The 15923-nt window shown below is 40.4% G+C and overlaps 1 protein-coding gene across 1 annotated transcript; it reads left to right on the forward strand.

Annotated features, from left to right (window-relative positions):
• The first annotated feature begins 13958 nt into the window (after window positions 1-13958).
• Window positions 13959-15253, forward strand: LOC119336624. The gene is made up of 4 exons (XM_037608705.1): window positions 13959-14289; window positions 14394-14476; window positions 14562-14764; window positions 14969-15253. The coding sequence occupies exons 1-4, from the start codon at window positions 14066-14068 to the stop codon at window positions 15053-15055; spliced, it is 597 nt and encodes a 198-aa protein (XP_037464602.1). The 5' UTR covers window positions 13959-14065; the 3' UTR covers window positions 15056-15253.
• The last annotated feature ends 670 nt before the right edge of the window (window positions 15254-15923 follow it).

Here is a 15923-nt window from a genome sequence, read left to right on the forward strand (position 1 = left end):
TTCCCTGAGTATAGAGTTCGTGGTGCATATGTCCACAAGGCACAAATCATATTTCATCAGATTGACCCCCGTAAAAATCTATATATAGACATGAAGATTCTCAATATGAAAATCACTCAGATATATAGAATACATACAAATGTATTTGTACCAAAGTGCTGATACAATATATTGTGATATACAATATATGATGACAACAATACTTATGTTCTTATTAGAACATCGTAAATGGACATAAATTATGTTGACCACTCAGAAGATTGAGAGACTGGACGAAGTCTTCAAACATGTCAGTTGATGCATATTCAACCTTCATGTTCTCCGTGCTCATAGGGTCCCATGACTGCTGATAGTCATGTTGGAGGGATGAAGTGAGATTCAGACCTTTGCCCTTGAGATTCTTTATGTCCCAGGAATTGCTGATACAGAATAACCAGATGCTGAGATCTGGATCGATGTAATGCCTTAAGATTTATAATGCAACATATTTTTCTGTTAGCGGTGTGATTCCGACCAGATGAATCCTACGGTCTTGGATTGCACCATTATTCCACGAGACACAGGAGCTAGCATAATGTCCATGGCCCAGCTAGGGCAGTGGTGGCCATTGAGGACGAATGCCTCAAACTCTATAGCCATATGTTCCTCTATGGGTAAACCGGAGATAATTAATTTACAACCAGTAAATTAAAGACCATCATGGTTGATGTTGTAATGAACTTAGCAAAATCAATGGGTATTTCAAGAAGTTATCTTGAAACCATTAGTGTGAGTCTCAAATTACTAAGTATGACATCTTGAAGATAATCTCCAAAATGAAGTAGATCTGCAGCATAGGGAGTATAATCTGATGAAATCAGTAGATACTCATTCATGATGCCTTATGTCATAACTTAGTAAAATGTGTGGGAGAGCAGTTTGTAAAGCAATCATAATGTCGAAACGACAAAATATAGGCTTTATCAGTAGTCATCGATAATCTGTGTAGGCAGTAGATCCATATGACTACCTTGTGATCCCAAGCATCAATTTGAATAAATCACCTTGAATTTTGCTTATGTATTTGCAAGAAATTGAAAATCTCAATTGCAAATAGACGTATTAATCTCAACATGTAGCGAACATGGAGGTAAATACATTCTGGAATACATCGTACTCAACAGAAATACACCACTATTATAATGAATAGTAATGATGTTGCAAACTTGATGTTCAAGTGAAAAACTTGAATTGTATAGACCTCAAATTAAATGAGATGATCTTGTATCAAGTTGCATCATAGCAGGGTGAATTAATATTTTGCGAGAGAAAATTAATCTCAATCGCAATGAGATTGTTTTGCGAGAGGAGAAAATTCTCAATCGCAAATCAGTACTGTAGAGGTACTGAATTTATCTTTGCAAGAGATAAAAGAAAAATCTCAATTGCAAATAATAGATATAAATAATCTCAACCTTTGTAAGTCTGGAAATTATTTTTATCTTAAATTTCTGGAGCATTATACTAAACACAAAAATGTTTGAAACAACGGGGGTCTAAAACTGGTAAATACTACTAGTAAATAGTACTCTTATTAGGACCGATTTGACCCCTGTTTCAGCCTATTTTGCCATTTCCTTCATATGGGAGGATCTTAGTGCAAAATGGCGAAGGGATAAGATTTCCCTGTCTCCTCCGGTGCAGTTACTGCAACAGCCACCGCCCCTCGGGCTCGCCGGCCATGGGCACAGCCTGGCGGAGGCCGGACGGCCGGGCGCGGGCGTAGCGCGGCGCACAGCCGGGCGGAAGGACGCGGGGCGCGTCGACGGCGCGGAGGCCGTAGTACGGCCGGGCTGCTGGGCAGAGCGCTGCCACGGGCACGGCCGGCGCGGCCATGCGGCGACGGCGGGCTGGCGCGGCGCGGAGGCCGGGCAGCCGGGAAGCCGGGCGTGGTGTGCGGCCGGCGCGAGGCGCTGCCGGGGCAGCCGGACGGCGCGAAGGCCGTGTCCTGGGGTGCGGCGCAGCGCACGGCCGGGCAGCCTTGACGAGGGCAGGAGGGCGCGCGGCCGGGCGCAGCGTGACCGCCGAACGAAGCGCGGAGCAAAGGCTCCGTCAACACGCGCACGCATGGTGTGCCGTGTGCGGGATCCCGCTGTCAAGCAAGGGCTCGGATCATGGACTATCCATGTTGATGGAATTCCTTTGTACAGAAGTATGCAGTGCATGCCAACACATGCACGGACAGCATGCTCGCTGCGTTCAGCGCCGATGGCGATGCTACCACGCGCAGGCCGTGGGAGAGGCGTCTCCGCGTGAGCTGCCGCTGTCCGGGGAGACGAGCGTGCACTGGGAGGCCGGGCGGCCACTGGCGCAGTGCTGCAGGGCGCGGGGCGGCCACAGAGCGTGGGCGGGCACGACCAGAGGCTGCGCGGCGCGGAGGCCGGTGAGCGCAACGGCCATGCTGCTTCATTCTCTTGTTCATCCCCTATATTCTCGTAGGAATCGAAGAGGCAGTTAGAGATCGAGAGATTTGTGGCCGTGCCCGGACGGCGCGAGGCTGCGGCTTGGAAGCGCTTCCGCCGCGTTAGCGGGTGCCACCACGCTGAGCCAAGGGTTGTCGCCCTCGAACTCGCGGGCGAGCGATGCTGTAGCCAGAGAACCGTCGCACCGATCGAATCGCTCCGCCGGGAGCGTGTTGATAACGTGTTTGAGATCGAAAAGAACAAATGATCAAACTACTTTATCGATGGTTACAGAATCCTTATATACAATGGGAACGGACGCGTTCGTAAGACGCGACTGTTCGGGAGCCTCTACAAGACATGTCGGTTCCTGGAAGGGACGTTTCAGGGAGAAACTGCCACGACGGGGAGCGAGGATTATTCCCTTAATTAACATTGTGTTAATTAATCTTAACAAAAATTCTAATGTCACCTAAATACTTCAATGTCACCTCAAATATCCGTGGGTATGATTATACGATATGCGTCACACAGTCTCATATTCATCTATTCAGCCAACACAAATGACCTCAAAGAGTGCCCCAAAGTTTCTATCGGAGAATCACGACGAAAACGTGTGCCAACCCCTATGCATAGGTTCATGGGCGGAACCCGCAAGTTGGTCACCAAAACATACATCAAGTGGCACGTGGTATCCCATTATCACCACAGATATCCACGGCAAGACATACATCAAGTATTCTCAAATCTTTAAAGACTCAATCCAATAAGATTACTTCAAAGGGGAAACTCAATTCATTATAAGAGAGAAGATGGGGAGGAGAAACATAGGATCCAACTATAATAGCAAAGCTCGCGATACATCAAGATCGTGCCAAATCAAGAACACGAGAGAGATAGAGATCAAACACATAGCTACTGGTACATACCCTCAGCCCTGGGGGAGAACTACTCCCTCCTCGTCAGGGAGAGCACCGGGATGATGAAGATGGCCACCGGTGAGGGTTCCCCCCTCCGGCAGGGTGCCGGAACAGGGTCCCGATTGACTTTTGGTGGCTACGGAGACTTCTGGCGGCGGAACTCCCGATCTATCTTGCGTTCTGGAAGTTTTAGGTCACGTAGGTATATATGGGTGTAGGAGGTACGTCAGGTGAGCCACGGGGGCCCCACGAGGCAGGGGCGCGCCCCTCACCCTCGTTGGCAGCTCCCGTATCTTCTGACGTAGGGTCCAAGTCTATCAGGTGTATTTCCTTCCAAAAATAACTTCTCCAGTTGATTTCGTTCCGTTTCGACTCCGTCTGATATTCCTTTTCTTCAAAGCACTGAAATAGGCATAAAACAGCAAATCTGGGCTAGGCCTCTGGTTAATAGGTTAGTCCCAAAAATAATATAAAAGTGGATAATAAAGCCCAATATTGCCCAAAACAGTAGATAATATAGCATGGAGCAATCAAAAATTATAGATACGTTGGAGACGTATCAAGCATCCCCAAGCTTAATTCCTGCTCGTCCTCGAGTAGGTAAATGATAAAAAAGATTTTTTGATGTGGATTGCTACTTGGCGTAATTTTAATGTAATTCTTCCTACTTGTGATATGAATATTCAGATCCATAAGATTCAAGACAAAAGTTCATATTGACATAAAAACAATAATACTTCAATCATACTAACAAAGCAATTATGTCTTTTCAAAATAACATGGCCGAAGAAAGTTATCCCTACAAAATCATATAGTTTGGCTATGCTCCATCTTCACCACACAAAATATTTAAATCATGCACAACCCCGATGACAAGCCAAGCAATTGTTTCATACTTTTGATGTTCTCAAACTTTTTCAATCTTCACGCAATATATGAGCGTGAGCCATGGACATAGCACTATAGGTGGAATAGAATGGTGGTTGTGGAGAAGACAAAAAGGGAGAAGATAGTCTCACATCAATTAGGCGTATCAACGGGCTATGGAGATGCTCATCAATAGATATCAATGTGAGTGAGTAGGGATTGCCATGCAACGGATGCACTAGAGCTATAAGTGTATGAAAGCTCAACAAAAGAAACTAGTGGGTGTGCATCCAGCTTGCTTGCTCACGAAGACCTAGGGCAATTTGAGGAAGCCCATCATTGGAATATACAAGCCAAGTTCTATAATGTAAAATTCCCACTAGTATATGAAAGTGACATAATGAGAGACTCTCTATATGAAGAACATGGTGCTACTTTGAAGCACAATATATGAGACTTGCTATATCATGGTGCTACTTTGAAGCACAAGTGTGGAAAAAGGATAGTAGCATTGTCCCTTTTTTTAATTTTTTGGCCTTCCCTTTTTTTGGGACAATGCTCTATTGAATGGTGATCATCACACTTCTATTTATTTACAACTCAAGAATTACAACTCGATACTAGAACAAAGATGACTCTATATGAATGCCTCCGGCGGTGTACCGGGATATGCAATGAATCAAGAGTGACATGTATTAAAGAATTATGAATGGTGGCTTTGCCACAAATACAATGTCAACTACATGATCATGCAAAGCAATATGACAATGATGAAGCGTGTCATAATAAACGGAACGGTGGAAAGTTGCATGGCAATATATCTCGGAATGGCTATGGAAATGCCATAATAGGTAGGTATGGTGGCTGTTTTGAGGAAGGTATATGGTGGGTTTATGGTACCGGCGAAAGTTGCGCGGTACTAGATAGGCTAGCAAAGGTGGAAGGGTGAGAATGCGTATAATCCATGGACTCAACATTAGTCATAAAGAACTCACATACTTATTGCAAAAATCTATTAGTTATCGAAACAAAGTACTACGCGCATGCTCCTAGGGGGATAGATTGGTAGGAAAAGACCATCGCTCGTCCCCGACCGCCACTCATAAGGAAGACAATCAATAAACACCTCATGCTCCGACTTCGTTACATAACGGTTCACCATACGTGCATGCTACGGGAATCATAAACTTCAACACAAGTATCTCTCAAATTCACAACTACTCAACTAGCATGACTAATATCACCATCTCCATATCTCAAAACAATCATCAAGCATCAAACTTCTCTTAGTATTCAACACACTCATAAGAGAATTTTTATTATTCTTGAATACCTAGCATATTAGGATTTTAAGCAAATTACCATGCTATTTAAGACTCTCAAAATAATCTAAGTGAATCATGAGAGATCAATAGTTTCTATAAAACGAATCCACCACCGTGCTCTAAAAGATATAAGTGAAGTACTAGAGCAAACAACAAACTACTCCGAAGGATATAAGTGAAGATCAATGAGTAGTGAATAATTATGCAACTATGTGAAGACTCTCTAACATTTAATAATTTCAGATCTTGGTACTCTATTCAAACAGCAAGCAAAGCAAAATAAAATGACATCTAAGAATAGCAAACATCATGTGAAGAAACAAAAACTTAGGATCAACCGATAGTAACCGATAGTTGTTGAAGAAGAAAGGTGGGATGCCAACCGGGGCATCCCCAAGCTTAGATGCTTGAGACTTCTTGAAATATTATCTTGGGGTGCCTTGGGCATCCCCAAGCTTGAGCTTTTGTGTCTCCTTAATTTCTCTCATATCACGGTCTCCCTAAATCTCAAAAGCTTCATCCACACAAAACTCAACAAGGACTCATGAGATAGGTTAGTATAAACCATTGCAAAAACCTTATCATACTCTACCGTAGAAAATCCCTAAAATTATTATTCAACATTGCATACTAAATGCATCTGCATATTTAATAGTTCTATCCTCAAATAGAATCATTAAAGAAGCAAACATATGCAAACAATGCAAACATAACAGCAATCTGCCTAAACAGGATAGTCTGTCAAGAATGCTGCAACATCCATACTTCCATAGCTCCAAAAATTATGAAAGAAAATTCCCACTGTAGTAATTTTATCAGAGCTTAATATGCAAAATGTTTCAATATTTTATCACATTCTTACTTTTCTAGGGAATTATTGCAACAACGGTAAACTTTCTGTTTTCAAACAGCAACATGTATACTTGTAACATAGGCATAGTAAAGACTATTAATGCCACTTCTATTGAAATAAAAGATGCAAAACATTGTTCTAAATAACAGCAAGAAAATCGTAACAAAATAAATTGACGCTCCAAGCAAAACACATATTATGTGGCGAATAAAAATATAGCTCCAAGTAAAGTTATCGATGAACGAAGACGAAAGAGGAGATGCCTTCCGGGGCATCCCCAAGCTTAGGCTCTTGGTTGTCCTTGAATATTACCTTTGGGTGCCTTGGGCATCCCCAAGCTTAGGCTCTTGCCACTCCTTATTCCATAGTCCATCGAATCCTTACCCAAAACTTGAAAACTTCACAACACAAAACTAAACAGAAAACTCGTAAGCTCCGTTAGTATAAGAAAATAAATCACCACTTCAAGATACTGTAATGAACTCATTCTTTATTTATATTGGTGTTAAACCTACTGTATTCCAACTTCTTTATGGTTTATAAACTATTTTACTAGCCATATATTCATCAAAATAAGTAAACAACACATGAAAAACAGAATCTGTCAAAAACAGAACAGTCTGTAGTAATCTGGATCAAACGTATACTTCTGGAACTCATAAAATTCTCAAATAAATTGCTGGACCTGAGGAATTTATCTATTAATCATCTGCAAAAAGAATTAACTAAATAACACTCTCCAAATAAAAATGGCAGCAATTCTCGTGAGCGCTAAAGTTTCTGTTTTTGACAGCATGATTAACAAGACTTTCCCCAAGTCTTCCCAAAGGTTCTACTTGGCACAAACACTAATTAAAAGCATAAAACCACATCTAAGCAGAGTCTAGATGAATTATTTATTACTAAACAGGAGCGAAAAGCAAGGAATAAAAATAAAATTGGGTTGCCTCCCAACAAGCGCTATCGTTTAACGCCTCTAGCTAGGCATGATGATTTCAATGATGCTCATATAAAAGATAAGAATTGAAACATAAAGAGAGCATCATTAAGAATATGACTAGCACATTTAAGTCTAACATACTTCCTATGCATAGGGATTTTGTGAGCAAAAAACTTATGGGAGCAATAATCAACTTGCATAGGAAGGTAAAACACGCATAACTTCAAAACTTTAAGCACATAGAGAGGAAACTTGATATTATTGCAACTCCTACAAGCATATATTCCTCCCTCATAATAATTTTCAGTAGCATCATGAATGAATTTAACAATATAACCAGCACCTAAAGCATTCTTTTCATGATCTACAAGCATAGAAAATTTACTACTCTCCACATAAGGAAAATTCTTCTCACGAATATTAGTGGGAGCAAACTCAACAAAATAATTATCATGTGATTGAAAATTAAGATCAAGATGACAAGTTTCATGGTTATCATTATTCTTTAAAGCATACGTGTCATCACAATAATCATCATAGATAGGAGGCATGCTTTCATCATAGCTAGTGCAATCATCATTAATATTATGGATATTCAAAGAATTCGTACTAACAACATTGCAATCATGCTCATCATTCAAATATTTAGTGCCAAACATTTTATAGATTTCTTCTTCTAGCACTTGAGCACAATTATCCTTTCCATCATACTCACGAAAGATATTAAAAAGGTGAAGTGTATGAGACAAACTCAATTCCATTTTTATATAGTTTTCTTTTATAAACTAAACTAGTGATAAAACAAGAAACTAAAAGACTCGATTGCAAGATCTAAGGATATACCTTCAAGCACTCACCTCCCCGGCAACGGCGCCAGAAAAGAGCTTGATGTCTACTACACAACCTTCTTCTTGTAGACGTTGTTGGGCCTGCAAGTGCACAGGTTTGTAGGACAGTAGCAAATTTCCCTCAAGTGGATGACCTAAGGTTTATCAATCCGTAGGAGGCGTAGGATGAAGATGGTCTCTCTCAAGCAACCCTGCAGCCAAATAACAAAGAGTCTCTTGTGTCCCTAACACACCCAATACAATGGTAAATTGTATAGGTGCACTAGTTCGGCGAAGAGATGGTGATACAAGTGCAATGTGGATAGTAGATAATAGTTTTTGTAATCTGAAATTATAAAAACAGCAAGGTAACAAGTGATAAAAGTGAGCGTAAATGGTATTGCAATGATGGTAAACAAGGCCTAGGGTTCATACTTTCGCTAGTGTAAGTTCCCTCAACAATACTAACATAATTGGATCACATAACTATCCCTCAACATGCAACAAAGAGTCATTCCAAAGTCACTAATAGCGGAGAACGAATGAAGAGATTATGGTAGGGTACGAAACCACCTCAAAATTATTCTTTCCAATCAATCCGTTGAGCTATTCCTATAAGTGTCACAAACAGCCCTAGAATTCGTACTAGAATAACACCTTAAGACACAAATCAATCAAAACCCTAATGTCACCTAGATACTCCAATGTCACCTCAAGTATCCGTGGGTATGATTATACGATATGCGTCACACAATCTCATATTCATCTATTCAACCAACACAAAGGACCTCAAAGAGTGCCCAAAGTTTCTACCGGAGAATCACGATGAAAACGTGTGCCAACCCCTATGCATAGGTTCATGGGCGGAACCCGCAAGTTGGTCACCAAAATATACATCAAGTGGCACGTGGTATCCCATTGTCACCACAGATATCCATGGCAAGACATACATCAAGTATTCCCAAATCTTTAAAAACTCAATTCGATAAGATTACTTCAAAGGGGAAACTCAATTCATTACAAGAGAGAAGAGGGGGAGGAGAAACATAGGATCCAACTATAATAGCAAAGCTCGCGATACATCAAGATCGTGCCAAATCAAGAACACGAGAGAGAGAGAGATCAAACACATAGCTACTGGTACATACCCTCAGCCCCGAGGGAGAACTACTCCCTCCTCGTCATGGAGAGCACCGGGATGATGAAGATGGCCACCGGTGAGGGTTCCCTCCTCCGGCAGGGTGCCGGAACAGGGTCCCGATTGACTTTTGGTGGTGCCGGAATAGGGTCCCGGTTGACTTTTGGTGGCTACGAAGGCTTGTGGCGGCGGAACTCCCGATCTATCTTGCGTTCTGGAAGTTTTAGGTCATGTAGGTATATATGGGTGCAGGAGGTACATCAGGGGAGCCACGGGGGCCCCACGAGGCAGGGGGCGCGCCCCCACCCTCGTGGGCAGCTCCCGTATCTTCTGACGTGAGGTCCAAGTCTATCAGGTGTATTTCCTTCCAAAAATAACTTCTCCAGTTGATTTCGTTCCATTTCGACTCCGTCTGATATTCCTTTTTTTCAAAACACTGAAATAGGCATAAAACAACAAATCTGGGCTAGGCCTCTGGTTAATAGGTTAGTCCCAAAAATAATACAAAAGTGGATAATAAAGCCCAATATTGCCCAAAACAGTAGATAATATAGCATGAAGCAATCAAAAATTATAGATACGTTGGAGACGTATCAGTGGACGTTCAACCTTAACCAGTGTCCACTAAAAATATTAGTATATCAAAACAATTTTTTAGAACAAAGGACAACATAATGTGCCCCCGAGATCTGATGGGGCATTGTTGAAGTATAGATGGGCTTTGGTCCCATATAAACAATAATTCATGGTTGGTCTATAAGGTCCATGTGGGTGCATGACATGGTGAGAAATTTAGTACCCTACTTTCAGTGGAAGAGAGTTGAGACCTCTTTACAAGGTATTCTCTTTCACATGCTATTGCCGCTTGAAAAGAGGAATGATACACGCGCTTCTCCTCTGTCGCCCGTCTCGCCATGCCAATCATCATACGCGCTTCGTGTTTCATGAATGAGCCGAGCCGAGCTTAGACCTATGTCATGTGTGCACTTTATTTTTGCCGGCCAGGAACAATTAATTAATTAAAGATATCCGAGAGGTTGGACCAGGAGTTGTTGCTGACTTAGTCATGGGCCAAAGCCCTGGCCCACGTCTCCCTACCCAACGACCTATATACTAGAGGCGTTGGCAACGCTAGCCGATACACACTCTCTGCCTCCTCGCGCATAACCCTAGCCGCCACTACCGTCCCACTCAGTGTTGATACTTCCGGCAATCCCATCCTGTCGACCATACGACATGCAATGATATGTACATTTACTTGGATATTAGAATGCTATTTTACTATGACATACATTTATAACTAGGATGGAAAGTGAAACTAAAAGTTATCAACATAGCAACTCTTATGAACCTCTCTCTGCGCTAGGGTCAAAGGTAGTCTCTAAGAGAAGTTCCCAAGAACCTATTGCAAAAATCCCATTATCTAGTTTGCCATTTTTTCAAAAAATGTAATATGAACAATTTTTTAACACATGGTCAACATTTTTCTATACACATTTAACATTTTCCAAATGCTTGATTAACATTTTTAAATACTTGTTTAACATTGTTTCAACTGCTCAATAAACATTTTTTATATACATGATCAAGAAATTTCTTGATTTTTTAATATATGATCAACATTTTTTCTATACACATTTAACATTGTTCAAATGCTTGATCTACATTATGTAAATACTTGTTCAATTTTTTTAATAAGAGATCAACATTTTTTATATACACGTTCAACATTGTCCGAACATTTGTTCAACATTTTTTAAACACCTGCTCAACATTTTTTATACTTATTAAAAACATTTAATACTTGTTCAACATTTCTCAAATACTCGCTCATCATTTTTTAAATACTTGTTGAACATTTTTATATACATGATCAAGAAATTTTATCATTTTTTAATACATTGTAAGCATCTTTTTATACACATTCAAAAATTTTCAAAGTGTAAAGAAAACTGAAAATGGAATCAAAAAATAAAATAAAAACATGGAAAAAACAGAAAAGATAACGATGCAGTGTACCTACCGCGAACTGGGCTGGCCCATATCCTCGTGCTCTTCAGTGAGTAAGAAGACTCGACTCGCTGAACGCGAGACATAGCAGCGCCCCTCATTCTCTCTCTCTCTCTCAAAAAAAGCAGCGCGCCCCAAGCGATACATATCAATTATGCTCTTAGGGAGGAGCCCATTAGTCACCTACGTCTTCCACGCCTAGAATAACTAGCACACCACTTCTAAAAAAAACTAGCACACCACACCAAAATTCAAAAAAGAAAAATACTGCCCCTAAAAAAGGTTAGTAGCACACCACACTTTTTTTAATGGCATACCACGCGGTGTCGGTTACGAAAAGTCACACCACATGTGTGTTTGTGTGTGCCCGATAAATAAACATGCATGTAAAAGAACTTATCTCCCATATATTGAAAAGGTAAAAAGTGAAAAAAAGCCATGCAACATAAGAACAAAAACAGTGACATATTTATAAAATATACTATGATATTTTTTAAAATACTCGATAAACATCTTTAAAAGTATGATGAATATTTCAAAGTACACACTGGAAAATTTATATGTACAGAGTGAATATTTTAAAAATATATGATGAAAAACTTTAAATACATGATAATTTTTTTTAAAAGATGATGGACATCTTATGAAAAAAATGCAACGATGAAATATTGACATATATTAACCTACACGATGAAGATATTTGGAAAACAAAATGAACATCTTTTAATAAACCAAAAAAATTAAACTACACGATGATCATTTTGTTAATATAGATATGAATACTTTTCATTGCACCAAAACTTTCTGAAAGTACACGATGATCACTTATTAATACACGCCAATTTTTTTTGATACATGATAAACATTTTTAAATACAAGAAAAACACTTTTTAAATATATACAATGTACATTGTTTTAAAACATGATGAAAAAAGAGCTGAGAAAAAAATAAAAAAGGAAGAAAGGAGATAATAAAAATAAAAGAAAAAGGAAATGAGAGAGAGAGAGAGAGAGAGAGAGAGAGAGAGAGAGAGAGAGAGAGAGAGAGAGAGAGATCCCTCATTCTGGTTAACATGGCCAAGTGTATTGTATTATTTTTCCAAGATAAAAATGAATATTAAACTAGGTAAATAGGGAAATCAACATGGCTCAAAAATCCAAGGAAGGAATAAACCCTAATAGACCTGTTTAAAATTAACAACACGACTGAATAGAACCTTGTGCAAATAGGTATTTCAACACCGCCTTCTCCCCTATACTACTGGGCTGGCCCGGATTGAGGGCTCTATAAGCGAGCACTCGCTATATCTCGCAGTGAGAGAGATATAGCTTTACACTCTTAGCCTTCGAAGCACACTTTTATTTGATTTTGGGCCGATAGCTCAATGGCAAACTAATAGAAACCTTTCTGGTTTGGTCAATTGGGTCTTCGGAAGTTCCTATAGAGAGGACGTATCCAGTGCATCAAACCTGAAAAAACACACTTTAATCTACAAATTAATATAAAATTAGATTCAAATTTTAGGCACAACTCGAGAAAGAAAAACAACAAATTCAACTTATATTTTTAATGAGATCAATTCACGGCTTCAGAATAACTAGTGGTCCTTACATGATTTCACTTTTTCTATTCTAGAGTTGTGGATTGAATTTAGACTTGATATTTCATGGCATTGTAAATGTATTTTTGTATCTCTCTACTAAATTAAATTAAACCTAAGGAAAGTTCAACGATATTTATAATTTTAAATGTTTGTTTTTCATGTTAAGTCGTTGGTCCATTAAACTTGTCAACTTTCAATTTACCCCTTCCAATGAATATAAAATAATTTATAAACTGCATTTATTTAGGAACAGTATTCCCAAGATTATTTTAATAAATGAAATATGTTCTATCATCTATTTAAATGTCCATGTTAGTCAAATTGTGTTCATGGGTGCTAAATAAAATGTCCTTGTGTGTAAAAATAAATGTCCACTCACATCATGAAAATCATTTTAACATAAAAACTTTGTGCAAGGACAGAAATCATTTTTTATATGTTTCACCTCACATATAGAAACTTTTCATGTATGTCAAACAAAATCTTCACGTAAATTAAAAAAAATGTTCAACTCTTTAAAGTGTCCGACAGATAAAAACTTCTGATGGATAAATACTTTATTTGCCATAGAATATGTGCACATGACTCATTAAAAATATTCTGTGCAGACAAAAGATAATAAATTACTCCACTGCGTTAAATTTTATTTTATTTTTATTCAAGAAACATGGTATAGTTTTCTGTACATAGGCTCGTAAGCAAAAAAAAATGTCTTACATGGATATTTTTGTAAAAATGGCAGAATAAATTATATTTTAGGACTAGAAAAATATAATGCCAAAAGAGTGAAAAGGAAAAAAGAAACATCACATTGTGTTGTGTGTTAGATGCATCATGCGTGTGCCCCGTTACTTGACGCTTTGGGCAATCATGGCCAGCTTAATCAGCCACGCTGATACTTGCAAGGTATGTATGCGAGCATACGCGCTGCCGTGCACACTCCGCACAGATTCATCATCCACCACCTCGATTAGATACGTCCTGCAAGCCAACAAGCAACATTTTTGCAAGGCCTATATATGACTATCGCTTGATCGGTGCCCGCAACACTCCAGCAGTTCAGTTTTCATCGTCAATCAGTTGAAAAGAGGCAGAAAAACGAAGAACAGTTCAGCAGCATCGATCCGGTCGGCCGTGGACATGTCTCCGGCCAGCTCGTTCGCGTCGCTCTGCCGGCGCAGGCTGATCCACTGCACCACCCGCCTCGGCTGCGACAACCAGCCAGCCACGGCGGCGCATTTTCTGGCGCTGGATCGGCGGAGATCGTTTTCGTCCTCTGGCCTGCGTCGTGGCATCGGAGGAACCAGGAGCAGCGGCGGCGGCGCAGGTGGCACAGGACGACCTGCTGCAGGTTTCTCCACCTGGTAATCCAATCAATTTTCCATGATCTTGGTTCGGTTTTTGTAATGGTCATAGTACAGCTTACATTCGTGAACTGCCTTGCAACTCTCTGTTCTTCTTTTGTCAGGGCAAGACTGGCAATTGGCTCCACTGTTGCTATCGCGGCGCCGTTCCTGCACTCCAAATCGGCGTCGATTCTGCGGATCGGAAGTAAGTACATCAACCAAACCAAGTAACCAAGTAGGAAGATAGAATCAATGGATATTAACATTTGTCATGGACTGCTTCCATTAAGATGAGGTGGAGATGGTGAAGGACGCCGCCGAGACCGCGGCGGAGGTCGTGGAGGAGGTGGCCACGGCGGCCGAGAGGGTGTCGTCCGAGGTGGCCGGGCATCTGCCGGAGGACGGCCGGCTGAGACGCGCCGCCGTGGCAGTCGAGCACGCCTCCAAGGAGGTCGCGGAGGAGGCTCATCTTGCACGAGACATCATCCACAAGGTAGTCCGGTTACTTTTGGAGTTCTCTTGCAATCTTAAGCAACCTACTTTTGGTCGATTGCAAGTGAAGTGAGAGTGATCCGTGACTTGAAGCAACATCCCAACGCTGTTTTTGTGTTTCTTGCTGTGAGGGTGCTTACCACCTTTATAAAGCATCAGAATACTATTACTATTCTCTTCCTCAGCAAGCAAAATGTTTATGCAGGTCGATGAAATTGAGGAGGACGTCAAGGCAATTATCGAACCGATTATGGATCATGGGAAGCACGAGAGGAAGCATTTAGAAAAGTAGAATTTTTTTCTTTGTAGCCTAGATTCATCCAGGCCGATCCCGCTGTCTCATGGGACCGCGGAGACAATAGAGAAGCATTCTATAAAGCTGCATTATTCATGTCGAATTCATTTTTCCAATATTAAAAACCAAAATAAGTATATGGGCATTGAAAAATCATGGGTATCCATGTCGTTGCTTGCTTGTACGGAGATCTTATCTTACGAGTCGTGAAATGTATTTTTTGTGCTCGAAGTATGCCCGAACTCTGGAGGCCATCGTTTGCGGTGTCATTGTAATATAGTGATGGAGTATATCAACCCACTCCTATCCCACACACTCTTGCAAATGGCAGCTGCAACAATTTAAATAGAACAACACATTTACCAAAATAACTAATATATTGTAAAAAATAATTACACATGAAACATACAATTAATTATTAGATCTTTGTCGAAAAACTAATTATTAGATCAACTAATGCTAATAATCTAACTAGGTAGCATGGACACTAATATAACCAAACAATATACATAACACAATATTCTAGGCAACACGACCGATGCAATCACATGTTTGTGCTGTATATATTTTTTATCTATATTTTAAATAATTTATTTATTTTCCCCTCCATTCATGTGATTTTTGTTGCCAATCAAAAAGAACTCTCGCAAAAGCATATATAATGATAACAGTGCCAATTCTCCATCTAACCTAATAAACAACAAAAACACCACGCCAAGTAATGCCAATTTTGCATTTTGTGGCGGGGGAGGGGCTGGAGGTCCAATGGACAGGCTGGATCAAGTGTAGCAGAGCGGCCACAGTTGGACGAGTTTGCAGTGAAGGAGGCCGGTGAGGTGGAGTGTGTGGCTGCTAGGGTTTCGAA

This window comes from Triticum dicoccoides, chromosome 1A (assembly GCF_002162155.2).
Source record: "Triticum dicoccoides isolate Atlit2015 ecotype Zavitan chromosome 1A, WEW_v2.0, whole genome shotgun sequence".
NCBI lineage: Eukaryota > Viridiplantae > Streptophyta > Magnoliopsida > Poales > Poaceae > Triticum > Triticum dicoccoides.